The sequence below is a fragment of the Hirundo rustica genome, chromosome 11 (genome assembly GCF_015227805.2).
Source record: "Hirundo rustica isolate bHirRus1 chromosome 11, bHirRus1.pri.v3, whole genome shotgun sequence".
NCBI classification, from domain to species: Eukaryota; Metazoa; Chordata; class Aves; order Passeriformes; family Hirundinidae; genus Hirundo; species Hirundo rustica.
Genome location: NC_053460.1, coordinates 20,915,560 through 20,943,144, shown reverse-complemented (window position 1 = coordinate 20,943,144; position 27,585 = coordinate 20,915,560). Strand labels below are relative to the sequence as shown.

The 27,585-nt window shown below is 45.0% G+C and overlaps 2 protein-coding genes across 6 annotated transcripts in view; one reads left to right on the top strand and one right to left on the bottom strand.

Moving 5' to 3' along the window:
- GARRE1 (granule associated Rac and RHOG effector 1) overlaps positions 1–25,319 on the top strand; it is a 63,878-nt gene extending 38,559 nt beyond the window's left edge. For all 5 annotated transcript variants that reach the window (XM_040074932.1, XM_040074931.2, XM_040074930.2 and 2 more), the window contains 11 exons: positions 574–714; positions 996–1,091; positions 1,231–1,392; positions 2,320–2,478; positions 11,171–11,268; positions 13,507–13,632; positions 14,096–15,081; positions 18,379–18,544; positions 19,404–19,538; positions 21,685–21,763; positions 22,171–25,319. In XM_040074932.1, the coding sequence (XP_039930866.1) occupies positions 574–714; positions 996–1,091; positions 1,231–1,392; positions 2,320–2,478; positions 11,171–11,268; positions 13,507–13,632; positions 14,096–15,081; positions 18,379–18,544; positions 19,404–19,538; positions 21,685–21,763; positions 22,171–22,482 (2,460 nt within the window). In that variant the 3' untranslated portion in view covers positions 22,483–25,319. The remainder of the gene's footprint in view (positions 1–573; positions 715–995; positions 1,092–1,230; positions 1,393–2,319; positions 2,479–11,170; positions 11,269–13,506; positions 13,633–14,095; positions 15,082–18,378; positions 18,545–19,403; positions 19,539–21,684; positions 21,764–22,170) is intronic.
- Positions 25,320–26,007: 688 nt separating this feature from the next.
- Positions 26,008–27,492, bottom strand: SS18L2 (SS18 like 2). The gene is made up of 3 exons (XM_040074936.1): positions 27,389–27,492; positions 27,167–27,243; positions 26,008–26,550 (listed from the first exon to the last, which is right to left on the bottom strand). Exons 1-3 carry the CDS (start codon positions 27,455–27,457, stop codon positions 26,463–26,465), a joined length of 234 nt encoding a protein of 77 aa, XP_039930870.1. The 5' UTR covers positions 27,458–27,492; the 3' UTR covers positions 26,008–26,462.
- Between the last annotated feature and the right edge of the window lie 93 nt (positions 27,493–27,585).

The window sequence follows — 27,585 nt, the reverse complement described above, 5'->3', positions numbered from 1 at the left end:
CCCTGCTCGGTGATATAGGACTTTACAGCTAAAAGTAGATACTTGGCTTATTTCTTGTTTTTCAGAATCATATTACACGAAGCTATTTTCTTGCTGTGCTGAGTTGATCTTAGCATTGTGTGGCTCTTCTCAAATTGCACCACGATAATCACCCGTAACTTTAGGAAATGTGTCATCCTACGAACACAGGGGTGCTCGTCCACATGATGTAACACGTCTTCTGTTTATGTTGGAGTTATGAGTCTGTCCTCAGGTAACCACAGCCATGGTGTGGTCTGTGCAACAGGCCTGAGAGGGAGCTGAAATAGTAACAGCAAACAATGCCGAACCCAAGTGCTGCCAACACCCGTGTGCTGTACAGGTTAGGTCAGAGTTCTGCTTCCAGAGTAGCAGTAGAAGTTGAGTAAGTTATAATAAAGTCTCCTCCAGGTGCTTTCCCCGGGGTACTGCTTCTCATCTCCTGTAGAAGGTTTTAAAGTCTGTGGGATTTCTTCCTCTGTTTTGAAATTTAATTAAGCCTGACCTGGTTTAATGCTGACCCTCCTCACCCTGGATTTTTATTTTACGTTACAGGCCACATCTCGACTGCGAGAAAGAGGCTGTGATGGATGTTTGGCAGGAATTGAAGTTCAGCAACTTTTCTGCTCACAGAGTGTGGCCATCCCTGAACATCAGCTCAAAGAGCTAAACATGAAAATTGACAGTGCTTTGCAGGTGGTTTTTCAAGTCTGCTGCTTTCATGTACATGTAGTACAGTCAGTGGGTCAAGGAGTGAAATAGGGAAGGAGTGTGTTCTGCAGAATTATGTACCACAGAGAGCTCAGAGGTATTTGGGAATTACAGCTTTGGAGTTGTACATGATAAATGTGTGTATGCCATAGAACTGAATGGGATAAATCCTTGTACCAATCCCTGTCTGTACACAGACACGGTGACTGTGTGCTTGCTTCCTTGCTGATACGCCTGTGCTATCTCAACTTTTTGTTTCACGTCAGGCTTACAGAGTGGCTCTGGAGAGCTTGGGTCATTGTGAATATGCAATGAAGGCTGGCTTCCACTTGAACCCAAAAGCAATTGAAGCAAGTCTTCAGGTAAGATCTGCTAAACCTGATCTCTTTCATCCCTCCTCACCTTGAAAATGGGTGCTTGAAATACACAAACATTTGGACCCGTATTAGGATTTTCTGGTGCCTTCATTTCTTCTGTTTGATCTGTTCTCCTGTCCTTCAGGGCTGTTGCAGTGAAGCTGAAGCCCAGCAAACAGGAAGGAGACAGACTCCACCTCAGCCCATTCAGTGTGAGCTGCCCACTGTCCCTGTCCAGATTGGATCCCATTTTCTGAAAGGAATCTCCTTCAATGAGTCTGCAGCAGAAAACCTGAAGCTGAAAACGGTAGTCTCCTAATTAACCACAGAAGTAAAGATGGGGGGAGAAAGAGATGAATTAGTTAAAATGTAGAGAACAATAGTAATAGAAGTTCTGTGCTTAACCTGTGTTTAAATATGTTTTTTTTTCAGCCTGGCTTCCTGTGGAAACACGATGTTGATAACATTGTGTAGGGCCTGTTTCTGATAAACTTTTGACTACCTGAACAATTTTGGTCCAATCTGAGAGAGGCACATGCATAGAGATCTAGGAGGCAATGAAGCATTTGTGAACCTTTTGAAAATAGATATGTTAGGTATGAAGAAGTACAGAGGAAAGTGAGCCCTTAAAGATTCCCCAGCCAGGTGATGCATGTCAGAGCCTCCATCTTCTTATGTGCCCAAATAAGTCAGCCCAGCCTGGTGCTAAGGGAGGTGCTTGAAAAAAATGCTTTGTAACAGAGCTCCTTTTGATCTCATCTTACAAACTTGAATAATTGTTTTAGAAAGACCTTTTATTATGGAGAAGTTAATTGTAGTTTCAGTATAAACAAATGGAAAATATGTCCATTCTGAAGTGATTTGGGTGATTTTAATCAGCACTTCCACTTTTTTTTTTAGATAAACCCAGGTCCTTGCTCCTGAAAGGCTTGAAGTAATAAGTTGCTCAAAATGCTGCTTTTCTGTTGTCTTTGCAGTGCTTTTTGTAGTTTTGATTTTGACTGGTTTGCAAGAATATAAGTAGAAATATTGCCTATGAGTTTGGAGCAGAGACGATCTTCCATATTTCTGTTCTGCAGTGGAACTCTCCTAGTTATAGAAGACTGTTCAGAGGTTGCAGACATTATAGCTGTTTGGAAAGCATGTAGAACAATGGCAAATCCATCTGGAAGCATTGGGGGTAGCATTTGTGAATCATGTGTTGGGTAGGACAGAGTGTTTATTCTTTTTCCAGCACACAATGCTGCAGTTGATCAAGGAAGCCGGATGCCATAATGGACTCACCCCCCGGGACGACTCTCCCGTGACTGAAGTACTGAACCAGGTCTGCCCTTCCACGTGGAGAGGAGCCTGCAAAACTGCTGTGCAGCTGTTGTTTGGCCAGGCTGGACTGGTAGGTGACTACCAATAGTCTTAGGAAAACAAAGGTTATGTAAACAGCCCGAAGAGAAACAAGATGTTTTGGAGTTTAGAAATGAATTTGCAGTGTCTTATTCTGTGTTGCTCTATTTTTAGTGCTGCAGTTAACTTGATTTCTGAGCAAAATGTGTCCTTGTAAAATGGGAGCCTCTAGGTGGTGTCTGTAGTTGACAGGAATTGAAGAATGCCCCAAGTGCTTCCTGGTCTCTGTTTCAAGAGAGGACATGAGAAATGAAACTTCTACTTCATAGAGAAATAGAAATATTTTCAAATCTATAGATGACCATGTTAAAAAAAACGTAAACAGACCCAGACACACATCTATCCCCCCTCTCAAATTAGCTTGAAAACCTGCCATTTTTTCATTTCCTCTCTGCTTTGACTGGAAGCTGAATTTTGTGCCCAGCATAAACCAGCAAATCTCTGTGCCAGGTAATGCTACCTGGCATCTCCAACAGAGGACAGAACAATTAAATGCCTAGCTGTAGACATAGGTGTTCTTGAGAGGAAGAAAACCAGTGGAATTTACAGTATCTAAGCAGCTGATAAAAACAGATGCTTGGAGCATACTCTGATAAGAAAATGCATTTGTGCTCCCATGACTAAATACTGTGATCTCTGCACTTAGTGAAGTGTTCGTGCATGACACGTAGGTTTTTCAAACTACTGTGAGTAGGGGAAAAGGCTTCACCTTCAACCCAGGAATGAAATGCAAGGATAAAGATACACTGTAGCCTGTGATAGTTTTGTGAAGTATTCTTTGAATTGTCTTTTGAGCTACAGTGAGTTAAATGCTTCGTGCCTGTTCATTGCTGATTCCTTGTTCAAAGTGATGGAAAACATGAGGGCTTCATCATTTATCATCGTAATTAAAGGACCCAAATAGCTGCATATTTTGTAAATCTGTTTTTCAGACAAATCAAACAGCTGGTTAGGTGACCTAGACCTTCCATCCTAGCAAATTAAACCGTGTGCTTTTGGTACTGTTAGAAGGTTCTCCAGAAATGTTGAGTGATAAATTGGAAATGATGAATTTGCCAGATATTTCTGCTTTAGCATCCCTTTGATACTAGATATCAGATCTTAGATATTCCCGTAATATTAAATACCTGTTAGAGAAGTAGGTTGCAGTTATACTGAAATTCAACTGACTATTCATATAATGGCAGCCTCAAATGAAAGGTGCAGACCATCACTGTCCTAAGAGCAGTGCACCTGCTGTCAGCCCTTCCTTCACTGAGATCCAGGGATCGAAAGGTCGGACTTGGTAGTGCTTTGTCTGAGAAGTTTTACAGGGAGGCATAAGAAGGTGGTGTCTTTGCAAGGACACAGAAACTGTGGAATAGTAGGATTTATCAAATTTCTACTTAGGTGTTTTGAAGGAAAACATGTATTAAATATTAATAAATACGAGGAGGACTGGATAAGGATGTGGTTAAACGGGATTGTGTCTTCAGCTGCCGCAGTTTGTGGTAGGATGCTGGGAGTCAGCAGCGAGGCACGGGAAATGAGACCATGGAGGAAGGAGTTTCTCAGCAGCCCTGTGGGAGTGTGCTGTAATCCAGGAGCAGTTTGTGGCTCCTGAGTGTCTGGATGGGGAGTGCCTGGGAGGATGCTGCACCTTCCACCATTTCCTTTCCAGGGGGTTTCAGTGTTGTGCACACCCAAGTCCTGCCCCGAGGAGGTTTGAGGAGTGGCCCGAGGCACATTTGGACTCAGGAATCTGGAAATCTGGTGTCCCCCAGTCTAGACATAACGAGTTAAACCTGCTGGTAATTGAAGCACTGACATTTTTCAGGTTTGTCATCACTTTTGGAGAGTGTCAGCATAAAACTTACACATTGACAGTGCTGAGCTATGGAGTTTTACTTGTGTTGAATCCTGAATGTCTCCAAAGATTTTTGCATGAACCTCGGGTTCTGAAAGTAGCAGGCTTCACTCTTCAAAGACACATAATGAGCTGTGCACGTGACAGAAGACCTGCAAGCCTGCTCTCCTTCATTCTTACTTTGACTTGTTACAGTTTAGAGGGGTATGAGGGTTGGGGTTTTTCTTTATAAACTATGTGCCATTGTTTTTTACAACATCCAATTATGCTTCTATGTAGCTTCATGCAGCGACAAGAAATTGTAATTTGGGTCTTTAAAGAGTTCTTTGGGTAGAAGGGAGAGAGGAAGCACCTGTAAAACAAGAACAATGGAAGTCTGAGGTACAGGAAGCTGTTCTCTAAGCACCACCAGGCGGGAAGGGAGGATGTGTTTATTTTAAGTTTATTTTTTGAAGAAGGCAGATAAATGAATCATGGCTCAGTATTATGTAGGCCTGTGTGTACTGTTTTTAGATACTGGCTGTCTGCATTCATGCATTCATTCAGAATTGTGCGTGGCTCTGTATCTCAAATGCCCAATTTGAGAAGCCATTACTCAACAGTCTCAGTGTTTTTAACCCATCTTGCCTTTTAAGAAGCGACTCGTTAAGGGTGGAAAGCACAGTGAGCTGTGACGTAGTTTGCTTGGTTATTTTGGGCTGTAGTTTTTTAACATAACAAATAGTTTGAAGTGCAGATTTTCAGTTCTTGCCGTAGCATGAGAATTGCTTTTTGAGGTTTGGGTCAGCTGATGAAATCTGCATGTTTGAATAAAAATAATGTACATTCAGATAGCTGAATTCAGAGGATGAATGGAAATAAAGCTTCCAATTGGCCTCATGCAAAGCAGTTAACGGATAAAACTCTTTCTTTTTTTGTGCTAGTGGATCTTTCCATAGCAAACACAAACATGCATTGCAGGAACACTGAATCCCCTAGTAAAGTTTAAATCCCAGGCATCCTCCCTCTGACAGATGTTGAGAAATGTTAAGCTTTTTGCAAAGGGAAGAAGGGAGGGTTTGTCCTGGGGGAGGAACACCCCAATAAAGCCTGGACCATGGGCACCAACCATGCACCACAACCAGAACCTGACACAGGTCTGCACAAGTCAGTTTTACTTCTGACTTCAAGTCTGAGGTGCAGACTATATTTTTCTTGGGAGTTGAGAACAATCACTCCTGAATTCATTTCTCCATACCACAGTTAAAACTGCAAGAGGGCTGAATTGCAGGTTACCAAACTAAATAAAATGAAAATTTACAAACACCAAGAAAAGAGTACTGGAATTGCCCTGTTACAAAATGAGAGGTATTTTCATGGGTGGATGATAGTGTGGCCTTTTGTCACTGTGCTTAAACGTGTTTAAAATTGAATAAACCTGGGCAAATACTTGGAGTCAACTGAAGGAAAAAGAAAGGCCTTACGCTAAAATATTTGAAAGGTGGGAAATAATTATGTTCAAGTATTATTTGATAGTTTTGTTAAAGGGAGAGAGAGAGGAGAAACTCAGCATTATGTTTGTCTTGGTTTTGAAAAGACAGGTGTCTGCTAAGGAGAGGCAGGCCTCTCTAGGAAATGAGGAATTCAAATCCTTCCCTCCGTGTTATTATAATTTGGAAAATCAAAAATAAAACTTTTCAGTCAGAGCTATGGGTAAAAGGAATAACAGTCCTTTACTAGTAAATACAACAGGACAGACAAAAAACAACAGCAATTATAACAATAGTAGAACAGAACCAAGAACCCCGAGGGCACACGGTGGAAGCTCTGGCGCTGATGGCTGGAAGCCGGGCGCGGTGGACTGTCCTCGGCAGGCACGGGGTGTCCTGGCAGGCAGAGGTGGCAGTGCCGGAGAAGCCGCAGCGGCGGGACCCGGTCTCACCCAAAATCCAGCAGGATAGCGAAGAAACTCTGAATTCCTGGATACTCCAACAGATGGTAGAATTCCCAGGACCAGACTCCTTCGTTACCCGTGGACTGCAGCAGCCAGCCGTGGCCCGGTCCGTGCTCCCCCCCGGAAGAAGAAAAAGAAAAAACCGCGAGATCCCCCCACCCTCCGCTCTCTCCGGGAGCTTTTTTCCCTCCCCCAAAACTAAGTTATCAGTTCTTTTGTCCAGGTTAAGCACTCAGCACTTAGTCTCCTAGCAACTTGGGAGGGGGAAAAAATTCTCCAGGAGACTTAAACCCCAACATTATCCACCCCGAATTTTTTTCCCACACCAACATATTATATTGAATTTAAATCTTTAAATAATATACATATATATACATGTGAATATAAATACAGACACAGTCACAGTGTTCACCGAAAAACAAGGTCCCCTTGAGGTATGCAGCGGGTCCCTCCATCCTTTTGCATCACCCACCATGTGCAGCCAGGTCCCTGAGCAAAAACAACCCCAGGAGCGGGATTGTCTTTGGTGGAGGCAGAATTAATCCAAATAGTTTTTCCCAGCATTCCTCTCATATGTACTACAGGAACTTTATCTCCATCTCTTGTTCCCAGGGGCTCAGATTGGGCGGGGCCTGCTCGGTTGGTGGAACCTCGAGTGTTCACTAACCAGGTGGCCTTTGCTAAGTTATTCTCCCAGTTCTTAAAAGTCCCCCCACCCAGTGCCTTCAAAGTGGTTTTAAGCAGGCCATTGCATCGTTCAACCTTCCCGGCTGCTGGCGCATGATAAGGAATATGGTACACCCACTCAATGCCATGTTCTCTAGCCCAGGTGTTTATAAGGCTGTTCTTGAAATGAGTCCCGTTGTCAGACTCAATCCTCTCAGGGGTACCATGTCTCCACAGGATTTGCTTTTCAAGGCCCAGGATGGTGTTCCGGGCAGTAGCGTGGGGCACAGGGTAGGTCTCCAGCCATCCAGTGGAGGCTTCCACCATGGTCAGCACGTAGCGCTTGCCTTGGCGGGTTTGGGGAAGGGTGATGTAGTCAATCTGCCAGGCTTCCCCGTACTTATACTTGGACCATCGCCCGCCATACCACAGGGGCTTCACCCGCTTGGCCTGCTTGATGGCAGCACACGTCTCACAGTCATGGATAACCTGAGAAATACTGTCCATGGTTAGATCCACCCCTCGGTCTTGTGCCCACTTATAGGTGGCATCTCTACCCTGGTGACCTGAGGCATCATGGGCCCATCGAGCTAGAAACAACTCTCCCTTGTGTTGCCAGTCTAAGTCTATCTTTGACACCTCTATCTTTGCAGCCTGATCTACCTGCTCGTTGTTTCGGTGCTCCTCATTAGCCCGACTCTTGGGGATGTGGGCATCCACATGGCGGACTCTCACAGGTAGCTTCTCTACCCGAGTGGCAATGTCCTTCCACTCATCTGCAGCCCAGATTGGCTTTCCCCTACGCTGCCAGTTGGCCTTTTTCCACCTGTCCAGCCAGCCCCACAGAGCATTGGCCACCATCCACGAATCAGTGTAGAGGTAGAGCTTTGGCCACTTCTCTCTTTCAGCAATGTCCAGGGCCAGTTGAACAGCTTTGAGTTCAGCAAGTTGGCTTGACCCACCTTCTCCTTCAGTGGCTTGTGCAACCTGTCGTGTGGGGCTCCATACAGCTGCTTTCCACTTCCGGTTCATCCCTACGACACGGCAGGAACCGTCAGTGAAAAGAGCATAGCGTGTTTCTTCTGCTGGCAGTTGGTTGTATGGTGGAGCTTCTTCAGCACGTGTCACTTGTTCCTGCTCCTCTTCATCCATGAGACCAAAGTTTTCACCTTCCGGCCAGTTTGTAATTATCTCCAATACTGCCACTTCTCTCAGCTGTTGGATCCCTTCCTCAAGGGTCTTCCAGCACATTCTATGATGGTGCTCCTGCATTCTGTCTCTGTGGACAAACCTCTCCCGTACACTCATTAAAAGCCGCTCCCAAAGGGAAAGGGGCCCTGGCTCCCTTACGAATACCTGATTCACACCTGAGTCCTGGGTCAAGGGTCCCAAATTCCTTGCCTCACTACTATCTAGCTGCACGCCTGTACCTATAAGGTCCCAGACCCGAAGTAACCAGGCTGTGTAAGCCTCACGTCCCCGCCGTGCAAGATCTTTTTGCAGATTACGGAGACTTTCATATGTCAGGGACTCAGTGATGATCTCAACCTCTGACTCCTCCCCGGGTTGTGAGGGCCCTCCTTTCTTATCCTTGTTGCCTGGGTGCTCTGATTTCACCTTATACTTCTTTGTTTCCACAGGGGCCACTGCTGCTGGCTGTGGCTGCCCCTGTGGTTCAGCTGGAACCTGGACGGTTGTAACGTCTGTGGGTTCTGCTGCTGCACCATCAGGCTCTCTTTTGTCGGGGCAGGGGGAGGGTTTCCCAAGGTACTCCCTGAGCATCTGGCCCATCTCACGGATCTCCTTCACCCAATCTGGGTGGTTTATTCCTGAGGCAGGCTGTGGGACAGTGTCAGGCTGTGGGATGGGCTCAGGCTGTGGGGCAGGGTCAGGCTGTGGGACAGTGTCAGGTTGTGGGGCAGGGTCAGGCTGTGGGACAGGCTCAGGCTGTGGGACAGGGTCAGGCTGTGGGGCAGGGTCAGGCTGCGGGGCAGTGTCAGGCTGTGGGATGGGCTCAGGCTGTGGGGCAGTACCCCTATTCTCTAGGGTAGGTATCAGGGTGGTTATCCAGGTCAGTCTCCCCTTATCTCTAAATGCTAAACAGAACAGGCATACCAGCAACACCAGCCACTGTATGATGTCATTAACATTCAGAGATTTGAACCCTTCAAAGACTGGTGGGGTAGGCCCAAAGAGCTGGGTGAAGGGTTGTGAAAAAATTTCCCCTGGTGTCATTTCTTCACAGTAGGTACCGTTGTTAAAGTAACTCCAGAAACACACAGTTAGTGTATGATAGCCCTGAATCCATGTGCCTGCCTTCCAGAGGAAATTAAAAATCCACGATTTCCTCACTTCGTTAACCCATATAGCAAAATGGATGACAGCCACAGTAACCTTAGTTACAGGGCCAATGTTTAGAAAAGGGCCTGCAAATGGGAGAAATACGGCCACACCCACATGCCAACCAAACCAGGTTAAGCCAGACCACATGATATCCAGTGCACAGCAATGTAGGCACTTAAGAACTGTTATTCCTTTTTCTCTCAATGCCCCACGATCTGGGCGCCAAATTCTGTCTTGGTTTTGAAAAGACAGGTGTCTGCTGTGGAGAGGCAGGCCTCTCTAGGAAATGAGGAATTCAAATCCTTCCCTCCGTGTTATTATAATTTGGAAAATCAAAAATAAAACTTTTCAGTCAGAGCTACGGGTAAAAGGAATAACAGTCCTTTACTAGTAAATACAACAGGACAGACAAAAACCAACAGCAATTATAACAATAGTAGAACAGAACCAAGAACCCCGAGGGCACACGGTGGAAGCTCCGGCGCTGATGGCTGGAAGCCGGGCGCGGTGGACTGTCCTCCGCAGGCAGGGGGTGTCCTGGCAGGCAGAGGTGGCAGTGCCGGAGAAGCCGCAGCGGCTGGACCCGGGCTCACCCAAAATCCAGCAGGACAGCAAAGAAACTCCGAATTCCTGGATACTCCAACAGATGGTAGAATTCCCAGGACCAGACTCCTTCGTTAACTGTGGACTCCAACAACCGTGGCCCGCTCGGTGCTCCCCCCCGGAAGAAGAAAAAGAAAAAACCGCGAGATCCCCCCACCCTCCGCTCTCTCCGGGAGCTTTTTTCCCTCCCCCAAAACTAAGTTATCAGTTCTTTTGTCCACGTTAAGCACTCAGCACTTAGTCTCCTAGCAACTTGGGAGGGGGAAAAAATTCTCCAGGAGACTTAAACCCCAACAATGTTTTACATTTTTTCATACCCAGTAATAGGCAACAGTTAGAAACAGGACCGGTGTAGGTTAGGTGATGGCAACAAAGTCAGTAATGTCCCTTGAGGCTTATTTATACCAGAGGACTTTTGCCATTTCAAGGATAAATGATACAGCTAATCTGCTAGTCACTGAAGCCAGAACTGCTGACTGCTGCCAAAAAGCTGCTGTTTCAGCATGACCAAAATAGGAAATTATGGAAATGATCAAAAAGCCAACCCACGCAGACCGGACAACAACAGAAAGCACAAACTAAATATGGAACTTACTATCACTAAATTAAAGGTTAAATGAAGCTGAAAGTGAATCCATTCCTTTTCCATTGTCTAAAAAGAAAGGTTCATGACACAGGGTTGATTTTTCAAGACTTTCCTCTTCCGTATGTCTTTATGACATCTCAAAATCTAACAAACTGAGCAGTCACTTCTCTTCTCTTCATTTGATCAGGAATTAATGATAGTACAGTTTCATTAGGTAGAATAGCAAAATGTTGGTGTGGAATTTTATAACCTTAAAAGTGGGGGGTGTATGTCAGGAATTGTGAAGGGTTTCTGGCTGAATATTGCTTATCTATATCATACCATGCACTACAGTTAAATTACTTAAAACTTTTTGCTGAGTAGGTATTTGGGAGCTCTAAAAGTAGTAACTGTGCTAAACTTGTTCAAAAATGAGGGCTGTTGTGTGGAGCCACTGAGAACTACCATCAGGGAGCTAGAGCAGCTGGTAATGACATAGTGATGCCTTAATACAGGACATAAGTGAGAAGAATTAAAATACAGGTTTCTGTACTAAACTAATTTTATATTAAAATAAAAGTAAATTTACAATGATTTAGTGAGTTGGTTTGGTTTTATTTGGGTTTTTTTTTTGTACCTCTAGCGTGATTGGGAGGTGAGATTATTAATTTAACTATAGGGGTGATAAAATAACTAATGCTTAAAATATTTTCCCTTTTATTTGTTAGGTGGTTGTGGACACGGCACAGATTGAAAATAAAGAAGCCTATGCTCCTCAGATAAGTTTAGAAGGATCAAGAATTGTGGTGCAAGTTCCATCAACCTGGTAAATAAAAATACTGTATTGCAGATTGTGACTGAAATATAGGGGGAAAATTGTTGTAGTACAAAGGAAAGAGAGAACGTGCACAGTTACAGCACAGTTTCTTTAAGTTCCTGTCTGGTTGAACACCTCCATTCCTGACAGGCTGTACTTCAGCTGCCTCTGTAGGAGGAAAGGCAAGAGAGGCAGTGCTGGGGCACTGAGACTTGAAGAAAATGTAAAAGCTCCATGATAAAAGAGAAAGTTTCAAAAATAATAATTTGCCAGTACTCCTGTTATGCTCCACCTGGGCAGGTCCCAGCTGTAGCTCAGGAAGGCCAGGAAAGGGCTGAGTTAATGCGAGAGCTTTACTCTTCCTTCACTGGGCTGTTCTTTAAGTGCTGTCGTGAGCCATGGACACTGGGCTCCAAGAGATGCTGTTCCTACCAGTGACTGCTTAGTAAAGAATGGTGGATCTGCAGTTTGGGAGGATCCCTTCCCGTTCAAAGCAGTGAGAACAGGAAGCAATGGCAGCACTTGTCTCTTAACTCAGAAGGAGTCAGTGTTGGGCATTTTGGTACAGTCCATTTAATTCACTTGACTCCTTACGGAGGCAGCATGTTCCTAGCGGTGCCGCTGGCACACCCAGGAGTGAGCCAGTGCTTTTTCCCGGGAGGGGGGAAGGAGGGGGGGGTGTGTGTGTCTGTGTGTGTGTGTGTGTATCCTGGTGCTGTTTGCTGGGGGAAGGCAGGAAGGTGCTATCGTGTATGTCATATTACATACATATTGTGTATGTAAGGTGCTGTTTCAGGAGAGAGGGAAGGATGCGGTGTCCCGGTGCTGTTTCGGGAAGGAAGGATGCGGTGTCCCGGTGCTGTTTCGGAGGGAAGGAAGGATGCGGTGTCGCGGTGCTGTTTCAGGAGGGAGGGAAGGATGCGGTGTCCCGGTGCTGTTTCGGAGGGAAGGAAGGATGCGGTGTCCCGGTGCTGTTTCAGAGGGAAGGAAGGATGCGGTGTCCCGGTGCTGTTTCAGAGGGAAGGAAGGATGCGGTGTCCCGGTGCTGTTTCAGAGGGAAGGAAGGATGCGGTGTCCCGGTGCTGTTTCAGAGGGAAGGAAGGATGCGGTGTCCCGGTGCTGTTTCAGAGGGAAGGAAGGATGCGGTGTCCCGGTGCTGTTTCTGGAGGGAAGGATGCGGTGTCGCGGTGCTGTTTCAGAGGGAAGGAAGGATGCGGTGTCCCGGTGCTGTTTCAGAGGGAAGGAAGGATGCGGTGTCCCGGTGCTGTTTCAGAGGGAAGGAAGGATGCGGTGTCCCGGTGCTGTTTCAGGAAGGAAGGATGCGGTGTCCCGGTGCTGTTTCAGAGGGAAGGAAGGATGCAGTGTCGCGGTGCTGTTTCAGAGGGAAGGAAGGATGCGGTGTCCCGGTGCTGTTTCAGAGGGAAGGAAGGATGCAGTGTCGCGGTGCTGTTTCAGGAGATAGGGAAGGATGCGGTGTCCCGGTGCTGTTTCAGGAAGGAAGGATGCAGTGTCCCGGTGCTGTTTCAGAGGGAAGGAAGGATGCAGTGTCCTGGTGCTGTTTCAGGAAGGAAGGATGCGGTGTCCCGGTGCTGTTTCAGGAGGGAAGGAAGGATGCGGTGTCGCGGTGCTGTTTCAGAGGGAAGGAAGGATGCAGTGTCGCGGTGCTGTTTCAGGAGATAGGGAAGGATGCGGTGTCGCGGTGCTGTTTCAGAGGGAAGGAAGGATGCGGTGTCGCGGTGCTGCGGGATCGTCCCCGCTGCCCGTGGATCGCTGCCGGGGGCAGCGCCGCCTGCTGGCGCCGGGCGGTACCGCGAGCTCCCGGTTCCAAACGTGCCGAGCCCGCAGGGTCCCGGCTCGGGGACAGCTGCCCCACGCTGGTGCGTGTGCGGAATCATCTCCGCACGGACCCTGCCGGGCTCAGGCTCTCGGCATGTGCTGGGCTGTGTCAGGCTCTCGCCGTATTCCAGAAGTGGGTGTTGTGTGTTTGCTGCTGGTTGCTGCCGTGCCTGAACTGTGCCTGTTAAAGAGCTCCTGTGGGTGATGGTTTCAGTAGACCTGAACCTCACAGTTACATTAGCTCCGTGTTCCACAGCACGCAGAGCCTGCTCAGGCTGCAGCCCCACAACCCCTCGGCATTCCCATGTTGTTCTACAGGAATGCAGCAATTGGCCTTCCGTATTCTGACTGAGAGTTGTTTAATGTAAAAAATCAGCATTTTGATTTCTGATTTAAACTTAATGATGACAGGTGTCTGAAAGAAGATCCAGCAACGATGTCTTTGCTACAGAGGAGTCTGGATCCAGAGAAGACTTTGGGGCTGGTAGATGTGCTCTATACTGCTGTGTTCGATATACACAGGTGGAAGGAAGGAAGGTACATCTCTTTTCTAGTTCAAATTAAGCTGTTGTTGTTGAATAATCTGTGCTGAGGGATTTGATAGCACCAGCTCATTAGAAAGGGAAAACGGGAGTCAAACTGAGAGTGAGACATTGTTAATCCCTACAGATACCTTCTGGGTACATCCCAAGATATAGGAGACTGCTTAAAACCAAACCAGCAGCATCCAAGGGTTAAAAACTATTTGCTTCTCTCTTACAAAAATACTTGATTTATATTAAACTGGTCTATATTTAAGTCTTGAAGCACAACTAAAATTTAAGGAATGGAAAGTATTGCAAATATGAGGAATAATTTGCTTTGTTACCCTAAGAAGTCGCTGGTGGACTTGGCAGTCTTTGGTGTTGTTTCTTTCTTGAGCTGTTATCGAAATACACATTTCCCCCCAAACTCGGTTATGTATTAGGTGGTCTGATATACATATTTTTTGTTGATGCAGGGAGCAAGCTTTGCCTTGTATTCAGATCCAGTTACAGCGTGAAATCTCCGACTTTGGGAGCCAAGTTGACATGCCGTCGGGGAATGGAAGCAAATCTTCAGGGGGTCTGCAAAAGACATTCTCAAAACTGACTTCACGGTTTACAAAAAAAACTTCCTGCACCAGTGCAAGTAACACAGGAAGTTACTCAATCCCCAATACACCTTCCAAAAATGTGTTCATAAGTTCCAGCTCAGAGGAGAAAGCTAAAATGCCCGCCAACGTGGACGCACGGTTGCAGAACATCCTGAACATTGGTAACTTCCCTCGGACCACAGATGCTCTGCAGCCAGTTCAGAGCACAAATAACCAGCTCGTCAATGGGTTTCTAGTGGAAAGACGGGACAGCTTCTTCAAACCAGATGATGGCAAGGATGACAAAGGTATGAATTTACCAACTGACCAAGAAATGCAGGATGTTATAGATTTCTTGTCTGGTTTTAACATGGGCAAATCCCAGCAGACTTCTCCGATGGTGAAAAGAAGGAACTCTGTTGCATCCTCTACAGCAACAGAACAAAAGTCAGGAGCAGTTCAACAGCAGCCGCAGTCTGTGTCTCACACCCCACTGCATCCTCCTCAGCAAGGCTTGTCCCAGCAGCAGTCCCAAAAGCAGCAGCAGCAGATGCAGTATTACCAACACTTGCTTCAACCTATCGGACCACAGCAACGTGCACCTGCCAAATGGCTCAGTAACTCTTCACAGCAGCAAGCCCCGGCTGTTGGAGCTGGATTGTCTCATATAAATCAGTGGAACAATCCTGGGTTTTCAGATTTAAGCTCTGATTTGTACAGCTTAGGTCTTGTGAGCAGCTATATGGACAATATGATGGCAGAGATGTTAGGACAGAAACCACAAGGACCTAGAAACAACACATGGCCAAATCGTGACCAAACTGATGGAGTGTTTGGGATGTTGGGAGAAATCCTGCCTTTTGACCCTGCAGGTGTGTGTCTTTTCCTTTATTATGGTTTGTGTAAGCATCCTTTGTAAAAGAATACTGTGAAATATTGCTGGCAATATTTCCCCATGCTCACTGGATGTAGGGGTGTTGGCCAATGCAAGCAGGGATTTGTGTGTGTGCTTTTTTGCTTTTTTAACAGAAGATGATCTTAAAACTCTCATTAATAAGCAAGCATGGGAACTAATTCCTTGTTTCTTGTCCCGGTTGTAGTAGTCTGACCTTTCCTATATGGAGCACAGCAGAGTACTGAAAAGATACTAACAGATGATGCTCCTCCTGTTCTTTGTTTGTAAAATTGTTTAAAATCAAACTCTTGAGCTCAGGTATGTTCCCTCTCCTCAAAATTTTTCCTCCTGCTCTTTACTAATCTTGTAACCTGGAGATACAGCCAGGTTGCATCTTTCTCATATCCCCATATTTTCCCTCCATTGCTCCCCAGTTCCCTGGGAATCATACTGGTTCCTGTTCCACAGCTGGTTCCGCAATGAAAAGTTTGGATGTCAAAGGATTAGGGACTAAAGAGCAAGTGCCATGAGGTTTGCCACATGTGTTTGGACCACCAATAAATTGTAAATATAGCTGAATTATTCATTCTCAAAGATGAAGTAAGATAAAATTTGAGTCATAAACAAATAGCTACAGACCAAGAGATTGACCGTGGAATCTAAGAGGAGATGAATGTTTGAGCCCGATGTGGGCCACTGGCTTGAGAGCTGGACATGGTGATCCTTGTGGGTCTCGTCTAACTCAGAGTATTCCATGATTGTGTGATTCTGATGGTAGTATTAAGAACAATTTACACAGCTGCTACCTTGTAAATGTAACTTCTGTTGGCATGGAACACAGCTGCAGGAATGTTGTAGTGTGCATTTATGGCAACTGCCAGGAGGGAGGAGCACGAGAACAGCGAAGCCTTTTATCAAAGTCGAGCTCAGTTTCCCGTGCTCATTTGCACTTGTCTGTGTCTGGAATGTGTAGGCGTCTCAAACCACCTCCTCTGACTCATAATTATGATAGTTATTTTGTCAACTTAGTTGATAAATTCGTGGAGTTTCTATGGCAAAAATAGCCACCATAGTTATGTTGTGCTTAATAACTCTAAGTCTGAATTAGCATTGTCTTACTTAAACATACTTAGGATATAGACTTAAGGATTATCACAGCCTCTAAGGAAGGACAAAATTATTTTCAGCAAGCGCTAAATCCATGTGTGTGTAGGGAAAAGAAAGCAGGTATGCAAAGGACTGACATTCTCAGGATTTTGAATCCATTATATTCCTGTACTATTTTCGTTTTGCTCTACATAAAACTATTTGTTTTGTTCCATTTGATGAATGTCAAGGATGTAGAAAGTGGTACTTGGAAAAGGTGACTTACTCAAGTTCCATAAATGGTGCTCAGTTGATTAAGATACACACTTCTGCAGTTGTAGTAATAAGTAAACAGTATTTTTCACAGATCTGGCATTTAAAAAACCAAAACCAAACAAAAATCCTTCCAACTGAATACTTTTCCACTAGAAAGGACTTTTCTTCATAGAACTTGCTTGGTTGGGCTGTGGTGTAGGAATTTTCATTTTAAGCTTTAGTGTAGTACAAAAAGCTGTAAAACAGAAAACTGTTCTTCATTTCCAGGCTTTCCTAGGACTGTACATTTGTCATTTGAAAGAAAACACATTACTTTTTTGATAAATACTTTTAGAGTCTGAAAATAATGTCTCTCCTCAGATGCAAAGCTGCTGATTAAGAATTTATAAAATTGAAATTGATGGCTTTTCATGTTGAAGGCCTAACTAGTCCCAACAATGTATCTTGTAGTACTTTAATCATCACTAAGAATTTGATGAAGGAATGTTGCAATAAGAACTAGCAGAAGGAATGTTGGCAACTCCAATCTTTTGGAGTAAAAAACTGATAAAAACCTGTTCATCTGATGTTTTCAGTTAGGTAGAAATTAACACAAGCTTCTATTTTGAATATACCAGCACTTTAGAACTTAATGCTGTCCACAGGTTAAAAAAGCCTGGATGTCCTTCAGAATCCATCTACACTCTATTCTTAGATCTGAGGAACTGTCTGGCTTCCAGCCTCATCTTAAATAGACATAAAGATATTTCAGAGGGAGAACAAGCACTACTGGGGATGTTTTGTTCCTAGATGGCTCTCAGATACCCCTTGCTTAATAAAGGAGGCAGAGAAATAAAGTTTTCTTCACTGTCTTTTTAATTTGCATCCAACAAAACATTGTGGAGGTCTTTTTTGCATTTGTCAGATGAGAACAAGGAAACATAACTTCTAAGTACAGTATTGAATGTAGGGAGCCATCAGATGAAAGAGAGTTCTGCTTTGCCAAGCTGTGCATGATTGTTGGATGTTCTTCAGTCTTCACTCAATCTCAACCTGAGACTGGCAAGCCAGCAGCTCAGTACCTCCCACTGCAATTACTGTGCATGTAGTCTAGACATTTTCCATAAATCCAGCCAGATCGCCAAGTTTTTTCTCAGGGAAGAAAAAGAGGTAGAAGAAAGAGAAGCTGTGGAAACTCAGTTACAGTGACTCACTATCAGTCTTTTGAATACAGCAACTGCTTGCCTCTGATCAGTGGAGCATTTGAAACACTTTTGGATTAAGGCTTTTGCTGTGTCTGCTCAAGACTGTGCTTATTCTTTATTGGATGCTTGGGATGCAAAAAGCATGCTGAGAATGGAAGAATTTTTAAATTACTGCTTTTTTTTCTGTAAATATAATTCTTATTCTGAAATATTTTGTAGGTCAGGATCAGAACGTTTTCAAATTGTCTCATCCTTGTAGGAAGGAGGCAGTTTTGATGCTCTGTGTTCTGACCCATATGAGATTCTGATTTCCCAAGTAAGCAGGATCACAACATAGCTGGAAATCATGTTGCACTCTGGTATCAACCACAGTAACCGTTCTGCTCTTTTTCACATGTGTGGATCAATGTCCAGATGGTGTCCCTTTAATCAGCGTCTGCTGATGGATACTGGACCTTTCAGCCTAGACATGATCATAGTACAAACATGATTTCCCTGAAGGAATGCAAGGGGCAGGTGTACTTCCATGTAATAATTATTATCCACCATGGATGCTGCGTATCTCATCTTTGTAAAACACTTCCCGTTCGGTGTTATTCACCGCTGGCTGACATTTATCATCAGGGAGGGAATGACTTTGTTGTGGGGTATGGTCAAATGGAAAGGGTTGAAGGTGCAGCAGAAGTAGCTGAGTGTCAGCAATGGACTTGTTGGTTTCTCTCATTCAGTTGGCTCTGATCCAGAGTTTGCCCGCTATGTTGCTGGGGTGAACCAGGCTATGCAACAGAAGAGGCAAGCACAGCACGTCCGTCGTCCGAGCACCACGCGTGGCAACTGGCCTCTTCCTGATGATCCTCATAAAACCTGGCCCTTTCCCGAGTATTTCACAGAGGGGTAAGAGACTGGACAGGCTCTAAGTTTTTTATTGTGTAAGTTTATTTTGCACCCAGACCCAGTTTGCAGAATGTGGGAATACTGGGTGTTTTCTCAGTTGCTGCTGCACCTGTGAAAGCTGCACTTCACTGTTAAGAGTGAGCAATGTGAGCTCTGCCTGCTTTGCTGATCCCCAAGGCACTGACATGCTAGATGTCGTCTTTAGAGTGGCATGGGTACTGACTGTGATTTCAACAGAGGAAATAAGGAATCCATAGCACGGATATATTCAGGACAGTTTTCTCTGAGTATTTTGAAAACAGCTTTTAGACCTAGTTTTCATGAAAAGTGATGCTGTCAAAGTTGTGGTGCCTGACTGAATTCAGTTTTCCAGATTTTAGCCACTTAATCTTGCTGCTAAAAGGCAGGTACATTCATAGTTTTTAATCCCTTGCAAATCATAACTATTTACTACAAAGGAAGTGTTCCAAGACTCTCTGTCCCTTTGTCCATAATGTAAGAGCTCTGAATCTCTAGGGTAAAACCAGTAAGATGAATATGTGTTCTAGCTCAGTTTTGCAGTGAAAAAATCGAGTACCAAACCCAAGCATCACTTGTTTCTCCTTTCTGAAGAGGAGAGGTGCTTCTAATTGATATAATTATTTTATTAAAATATATGTAAAGAGGCTGTGACTGACCAGAGCAGTTAATGTGACCGCTTAGAAATAGTGAAAGTATTTGTATTACTGGTACATTTTACTAAGTACTGAAATTTTGTGCTCTGAGTTACCACCTGTAACAAAGATTCAGCACAACTGTGGCACACAGTCTGAACCAGGCACTGGAAATACAAGCGCTAATACAACTTTCTGTCTTGCAGTGATGTGACAAACAGCTGGTCTGGTACACAGGGAGACTCTGCCAGCTCAAGTGATGAGACCTCCTCAGCTAACGGAGACAGTTTGTTCTCCATGTTCTCAGGGCCAGACCTTGTTGCTGCTGTAAAGCAGAGAAGGTGAGCAAAATGAACAGAAATAGACCACTTTGTAAAATTCCTTTTGTTTATGTATAATTTCATTTGAGTAGCCAGAGGAAGTAGGTTCCAGCCAATGAGACAAGTCTCCACAAACAGGAGTGTGTGTACTCTACTGGTGATGTGGACCAGGGGATTCCCGAAATGAGTTGTATTAGCAGCTTTCTCCTTGTACAAACCGGCACCTGTGCAAACAGCCAGCCATTCGCTGTGGGTCAGTGTGGCTAGAAAAGATCTGATGCTTTCCCCCTTCCACGAGAGTCTCCTTTGGATGCCACTTCCAGGGGCTTTAGGAGATGCTCCCAGGTTTTGCCGAGCGCTGGCTGCAGCTGGGCTGTCCCTGCTGTGGTGTGTCTGGGTGCCAGCGTGTGCCCTTCCTGGCCTCAGCTGCAGCCCCTTGGCACTGGTGAGAAGCTGCCACTGACTTGGGCTGGACTTGTCTCACCTCGGCTGCTGCTGCCCTTCTGGGAGTGGGAAATACAGGGACCTGCTTAGTCCTCTGTTTCTCACAGTAGGAAGAGGAGGCCAAATTACCTTTGTAAATAATTTCAGTATGGAAAAACTAAGCCAGGATTTTCAGCTACGAACAGTCCACTTCTGTGAGTAGTGTGAATGACAGCAATTCTGCTTTTCTAAAGGGCTGGAGACTTGGTGTCTTTGAAGCCTCTGATTCCACAGAAGAGGGTAGTTGAACAGTAACAAAAGGCACAACCCCATTCCAATCTGGGACTGTTCTCTCAAACTACTTTTCAGGTTTTTCTAAAAATGAAGTAAGTCGCCAAATATTCTGGCTTTGTTTACAGTCACTGAGTAATTGGGAGTCAATGCATAGGTGCAGAATTTTCTGTCTGCTTTTTGCTGAATGAAAAAAAAAGTCAGTGCCAGTTTCTCACAGATCCTACCTGGATAGCTATATTTGAATGCATTATCAGAAAGGGATCAAGAGTAGCTATTTTCTGAATCTTCACACTTAGCCAAAACTTTATAGGGACGGAAGAAAAATTGAGCTTCAATGAATGTTAAATTGAAATTAATGGGAAAGAACCATCCCATAAACAGTCACAGAAAAAGTAGTAGTTACCTGTGTTTAAAAAAAAAAAACAGCAGGGAAGGAAAACAAACACATATGGGTGACTTAACATGCCCAAGCCAGTAGATAGCTGGAGACTGATCATGGGGCAAGAAGAAGAGCCTGTGGTTTATGCAGTGCTCTAAAGAGCAGAAGAAAGTTTCCAAAGGGAGTGCTTCATTGACCAAAAACCTCAGCTGAAGTAACAGTACTACTGTCTCCTGTTATTTGTAGGAAGAACAGTGTTCTATAGGTTCTAGAGGGCCTGACCACACCAGAGCTAAAGCTGGGCAGTAAGAGGAGGCAGAAGGGTTGAGTGTGCTAAAGCTGACCTGCAAAGAGCTGCTTACCCATGGGAGCCTGATTGGAGCATGCTGATTGAGGTTTTTACAAAAAGGATGAAATAAAAGATTCTGCTTTAATCTAAACCCATGTCCTTAATTGCTCCTCCTAAAAAAACCCTCACATAAACAAACAACAACAAAAAACCCAAACACCCCAACCAAATAAAAAACCAAAACAAAACCCAAAACAAGACCAAAAAACCCAAGGAAAAAATCTTCCAGAATGCACATGTGGTCAAGGACTTCTATTTGATAACTAGGTGTTAGGTCACAAATTTAAACTGAAGGTAGAACATTTTTCTTCAGTAAAATTACTGTGCTTCAGCAGATGTTTCACTTGCTCAGCTGTTCTTTTTGTGCTATCTGTAAGGTTATTTCACAAAATATACTTTAAAAAAACCGAAAGAAACCCAGCCACAAGAGCAGGTACCAGAAGAAAAACCACAATTTCTGGCAGAATTCTTGAAAGTGGGCAAAAGTCTATCCCAGCTTCCTTTAACCTTTGCAAATTTTTGAAGCTGTAGCTCCAAGAACTACGGCATTGTCAAGTCCCTGACAGTTTCTGTATCATTGTTTTTACCTGTAATGAACCAAAAGTACATGAAATCAGATGTTTCTGAAAACAGTACTGTAGGCTGCCTGGTCTGTGCCAGTGGCAGATTAACGAGGGTAACATTTAAAACCAAAAGGTAAATGTGTCTCTGTTTCTGGGCAGAAAACACAGCAGTGGTGAACAGGAACCCAGCACGCTGCCATCGCCTCCCCTTCTCTCTGCAGCAGATGACCGCAGTCAGGTGAGCTCAGCATGGCTTTGCTTAGTCCTTGCTGCTGCTGCCATTTGGGGGTGGGTCTACGTGAGGCAGTCAGCTGGAGACTGCTCACTTCAGTGAAAACCTAAACCATCTGCACCTAAGTATCATGAGTTGCTTTTGCCAAAGTCACCGAGCTTAATGTATTAAAATTGGAAGTCGCTTACTTTTTCCCTTTTAGCGGCGCCACCGTGTTAAGCTGAAGTCAATGGTCTTTAACAGGCAGATATTTTAAGAATTGAGAGCGCTATATGTATGCATCAGTTTGGCTTTCAAATATAGACTAATCTTGTGAAGATATCTTAACGAGGTGACACGTTAAGTATTCTCTCAACAAAGCAGCGTTCTTTTGTTAAACCAGGCCCCCCCGCCAACCGATTTTGTTTTCTCAGGATAACAAGACCAAAACGTGGCCTCCCAAGGCCCCGTGGCAGCACACGTCCTCCGTGCCGAGCACGCTGCCCAGCCAGAGCGCGTCCCTGTACCCCATGAGCAGCCCCGTGAGCCAGTGGAGCGACACCATGCAGATGCTGCAGGCGCCCATGTGGGCCAGCGACTGCAGCCCGGCAGCGGGCATCTCCTCCAGCTTCGCCTACGCGCAGCAGCAATCCCAACAGGCTTCCCAGCACAAACAGATCAACAAGGGCTTTAAATCTTTTCCAGTAAAGCACGAACGCAGACCGTCTTACCTGCACCAGTACTAACTGCTTTTCATACTGGGAAATGCGGCACAGGGCCAAATGAAAATTACCTTATTTTGATTCACAGTGCTGCGTTGGCTATCTCCTGTTTCTCTCTGGATGTGGGACTGAGGGGGTTTGGGTGAGATAGACGAACTCTCGGATTCTGAGTTACAGTGCTGAGCAAATATGGCCAATATGTTCGGTGTACATGAAACAGCCCGAAACTGTGATGTAGAAATGCTTTTAAAAATGCATAATTGCCTTTACTTTCGAGACTTTTTTTTTTTTCTAAAAAGAACTGCTGAAGGACTACCATACAAGAAACACTGTATTTTATAGCTATTTTTCATATAGATTTATAGTTAAAACATCTTACTGAAACACATTGAATATGTTGAAGCAAATACATAGTGGTCCCTTTGCTCAACACTGTTTGTGTTTAAATTTATAAAGAACAAGCTGTAGAGCCTTTGTATTCTCCATTACAGCCTGTGGGCAGCTTTTTTAAAATGAAGTGCAACAGCAGCTTTTCCTGTGCCACACAAGCGTATTCATTTCGGAATTGCTGCAGAAACAGTTGCAAAAACTGAGTTTTGTGGCAGTTTCCTTACTCTAGGTGAGGATCCACTGAGCCTTGAGTCACCAATGTTACCTGAGCTGCTTGAAATAGATGGCACCTGTGTGGGCAGTGTGACCCTGGAATAGATGGCACCTGTGTGGGCAGTGTGCCCCTGGTTCTCACACACCTGTGTGGGCAGTGTGCCCCTGGTTCTCTCACACCTGTGTGGGCAGTGTGCCCCTGGTTCTCACACACCTGTGTGGGCAGTGTGCCCCTGGTTCTCACACACCGGTGTGGGCAGTGGGACCCTGGTTCTCACACACCTGTGTGGGCAGTGTGACCCTGGTTCTCACACACCTGTGTGGGCAGTGGCACCCTGGTTCTCACACCTGTGTGGGCAGTGGGACCCTGGTTCTCACACCTTTGTGGGCAGTGGCACCCTGGTTCTCACACCTGTGTGGGCAGTAGGACCCTGGTTCTCACACCTTTGTGGGCAGTGGCACCCTGGTTCTCACACCTGTGTGGGCAGTGTGACCCTGGTTCTCTCACACCTGTGTGGGCAGTGTGCCCCTGGTTCTCACACACCTGTGTGGGCAGTGGCACCCTGGTTCTCACACACCTGTGTGGGCAGTGGCACCCTGGTTCTCACACACCTGTGTGGGCAGTGTGACCCTGGTTCTCACACCTTTGTGGGCAGTGGCACCCTGGTTCTCACACACCTGTGTGGGCAGTGGGACCCTGGTTCTCACACAAACTGTGTCCTATGGCTGTGTTTGGCCAAAAGCATTATCCACACAGTGCTCCCGCAGTGTGTGAAAGCAAAGCCTAAGAGACTACTTGCATTTATTTAAAGTCTTATTTCAGATGCTACAGTTGAGTAAAAATTGTGAGCTGGCTCAGAAGATACAAAAACTGAAATGTGGGGGGGAGCAGTTAGTTAAAAGAACATTATTTTTTTTAAAAGGATAAAGTAATTATTTGCAGTCAATATGTGCCATTAAGTGAACCTGTGGAATTAGGAATAATCTTCCAACCAAAGTGGATCGGGGCGAGTGACTGGTGCTTACAAATTGAAGAACAATGGTAAATATATGTATACCTATCCCACTGTATATGAATTGAGATTACAGAAGATTCTTTATATAGTTAGAGCTTATTTAAATTTTCATATTTCATCTTTGAAAGAGTCTAAAAACCACAATATTTTCTGGTATAAGAGTTTTGACAGTATTAATCTTATTTTTGTATTTTTCTTAAGTCATATCATTCTAATATGTTAACTACTAGTAAAATGGGTTATTAGTTCTAACTACATAATTTTTCAATGAAGATAAAGCACATTTTTTGGTTTTGGTTTTACAAACTAAGTACATCTATATCTAAAGATACCAAAAAATAAATACATTATATATATATATATATATATATATATAAAAAAGTAAAAAGTATACACAACACTAAAACTATTAAACATTTGGGTATTTAAAACCCATCCACCTCTTCTGTTTGTATGGTGACGGGCTCTATTTGCAGGCCCAGATTGTTACCTTTTGTGCTGTTCGAGGATGCCAATGTTGCCTGTATTTATGATATTGTCACCATGTTTTCTGAAACTTCATACTTACCATGTTTACAAAGATTTGTTTGCTGTACATAGAGTTTTTACAGTAATGTGCTTTGCACAATCAGTGTGGCTTCTGTCTGTAAATTGTTAATGGTCTGTACTACTATAATTTTGAAAACCCTCCACTGAAAATGTTAGTGGTTATTTAGCTTCAAGACTGGTTTCAAGTTTCCTAAATCTTGTTGTTTAGATCTAATATTAAATCCTAAATTTGGTTGTACTTACTTGGTTATTCATACTAAGACCAAAATGGAAGTTAATGGAAACAACTTAATTTTGAACTTTTTTTCTAACAAGTGCCAAAATGATTGCTATAGTTTTTGCAGTTTATTCATAATTACAAATGCTGGCAAGTTTCTGGACCTACATAAGTGAATTGTGAAAACAAAGAAAGTTTGTCTGCATTTTGACCATGTGGGTGCTACTCTGTCCTTTGCTTCCGATTGTTCTGAACACTGGTAATTTTAAGAATTGTTGCACTTGGCAAATGAGTCTTGCCCTTAAACTTCACTTACACTGCCAAGTGCAAGGGTTTGGTGCTTAGTTAACTTACCCTTATTGCAGTGCTTCTTGTGAATAGCTAACGCTTCTGAACTGGAACTGTACAGTTTGTATTTTAAAGCTTCTGTAAAAGTAAACTATTTGCTTTATTAAAGATATACATTTAATAGGTCATACCTGTTTAAAATATGCACCTTGCTGAAAATGAGCAGCACCTTAAACTGTAACTTTGGTTTGTAAACAAAGATCTTATTTCATTAACATGGGATTATTTAACAGTTTGAAAATTGTCAACTGCCTACTTACTGACTCTTATCATATAAAAATGAACTTTATGCACAGTCCAGTCTTTAAAGCAGCTTCCTCGAGCAATGGCACAGAATATGGTACAGACAATGCCTCAGCAGGGTCTTTGAATCAGTGCAGGTGAACACTGCCATAATCACGTTACTTGAATTTTTAGGAATCACAGAGTAAATACCTTTGATGGTAGTAAGCAAAATGTAAACTGTGTCCCCGTCCCTGCTGTGATCAAGGCTATTAGGTTAGTGTGTGTTAACTGTGGCACTGGAATGCTTCTTTCCTCCTTCCGGAACAGGCGCACACAGCCAGCAGTGCTGACATGAACCCATTCTGATTCTGCAAGCATTGACTTGTTTACAGAGCATTTCAAGCATGGAGAAAAAGCCTTAATACACTTGGGCAAAAGCTTGCTAAAATAATGGCTTGGTTTCTCCCTTGCACATAACTGCTGAGTGGTGCGGCAATTCCACCACTCCTAGGAAAGTTAACATTTCTGTTTGTCTAAATCACGTAACAGCTCCTTTGTTAATGGATTATACTAATTCAGAATATACTACAATTTACAAAGAACATCTTTAGTTTATTTAGCACAATTGTTCTGCTACAGGATACAAAAGAGTTTACTGCTTTTATATATGGAACACAGGCCTGACTTTGTCAGGCTAGAGGTAGGAGTCACCTAGCATAGCATTTACCATGTTACCACAGAACCTTACTCATGAAAGGGGCTCTGCTTCCCACAGCGCTGTCCTGACAACTGTGCTGTTCCCAGAAGTACACTCAATAATTTTTTCAGAGGCAAAAGGGAATGTGATAATTACCATTCTTAAGCTGTGTTAGTAACAGGAAAAGCTGGCCTAAAACTGCACTAAAAACTACATTCACATTTTAAACACAGAAGTACAGATCACTTTTTACCTGCTTTTTTCAAACCCACCCTTGGCTCTCAAAGTGGGACTCTAAACTATTTCTACCGCCTCTGAAAGCGGCACTGCTCCCGTCCAGGTGTTGCAGTCAGTCTACAGGCTTCTGCGTGCTGGGTGGAGTGGCATCAGCAATTGTAGCTAAATAAATGAGGTTTCTGTGCAGGATATGCTGGTACCTGTGAGAGGAGGAAACACAGGATCTGGCAGACGTTCTTTCCTAGACAATTACCCATACTTGCCATTGTGTACTCTGATAAAGATTTACAGTTAGGGAAAAAAAAGTAGCAAACTAGAATAATAAATCAAGGGAAACTTAACGTGTTCTTCTTATTCTGAATCCCAGTACAACTCACTGAACTGCACTCAGCAGCCGAGCACATTCTACTGCCCAGCTTCGATGGGAAGTAGGACATTCAGCTGGCACCCCTGAAAGCCGCAGAAGGGCAGCGGAGCGGGAGAGGCCAGAGGTGCCTGTGGGGCTGGTCTGAGCAGCTGCAGCGGCTCCCCGGCAGGCTGTGGAGCGGCAGACTGGCTGCCCTGCTGTGACACCGCTCGCTGTGCCACGCACAGGCAGGGAAAGCAGCGCGGGCGTCACAGGAACACTGAGCAAACACCCTGACCGAGGCGGCAGGGTCACTCCGTGCTTTATACGTCTCTGAAAATGATTTTGGGGAAACTCCTTTATAAGCCCAGACGCACTTCCTTCTAAACGGCAGGAAAGCCGCGCTACACTCCCATACCGACACCCGGGCCCCCAGCGCTCCGCCCTGCCCGCCCACGTCGATCACTTACTCCACGCAGTCGGTGGCGCGGCCCTTGCTCTGGTACTCCACGATGCACCGGATCAGCTGGTCGTTCTCCTCCAGCAGCTGCGGCACAGAGCGCCGTCACCGCCCGCCCCGGCCTCCGCCCCGCCCCGGCCGGCTCTGCCCCAAGCGGGCCGGAAGGGCCCGCGTCACCCTCCGGCTCAGCCCCGGCCCCGTCCCGGCTCAGCCCCGGCCCCGCGTCGCTCACCCGCTGCAGCGTGTCCTGGTTCACCTCCGCCTTGCCGCGCAGCCGCTCGGGCACGAACGCCACGGACATGGCGGCTCCGCGCTGAGGGGCGCGGCGCTCCCGCCCCTGGGCCGCGCGCAGGCGCACTGGGGGCAGCGGGCCCGCGCGGGCGGCGCCGCCGCAGGGAACGGCCCGAGCCCAGCCCGCCCCGCAACAAA

What these genes read in the sequence shown, in the direction of transcription:
- SS18L2 (XM_040074936.1), bottom strand. Translation starts at nt 27,457, where the DNA reads ATGTCCGTGGCGTTCGTGCCCGAGCGGCTGCGCGGCAAGGCGGAGGTG. An exon ending in ACCAGGACACGCTGCAGCGG is followed by an intron (nt 27,244 to 27,388) that starts GTGAGCGACGCG and finishes TCTGTGCCGCAG; the next exon opens with CTGCTGGAGGAGAACGACCA. An exon ending in CGCGCCACCGACTGCGTGGA is followed by an intron (nt 26,551 to 27,166) that starts GTAAGTGATCGA and finishes CTCCTCTCACAG; the next exon opens with GTACCAGCATATCCTGCACA.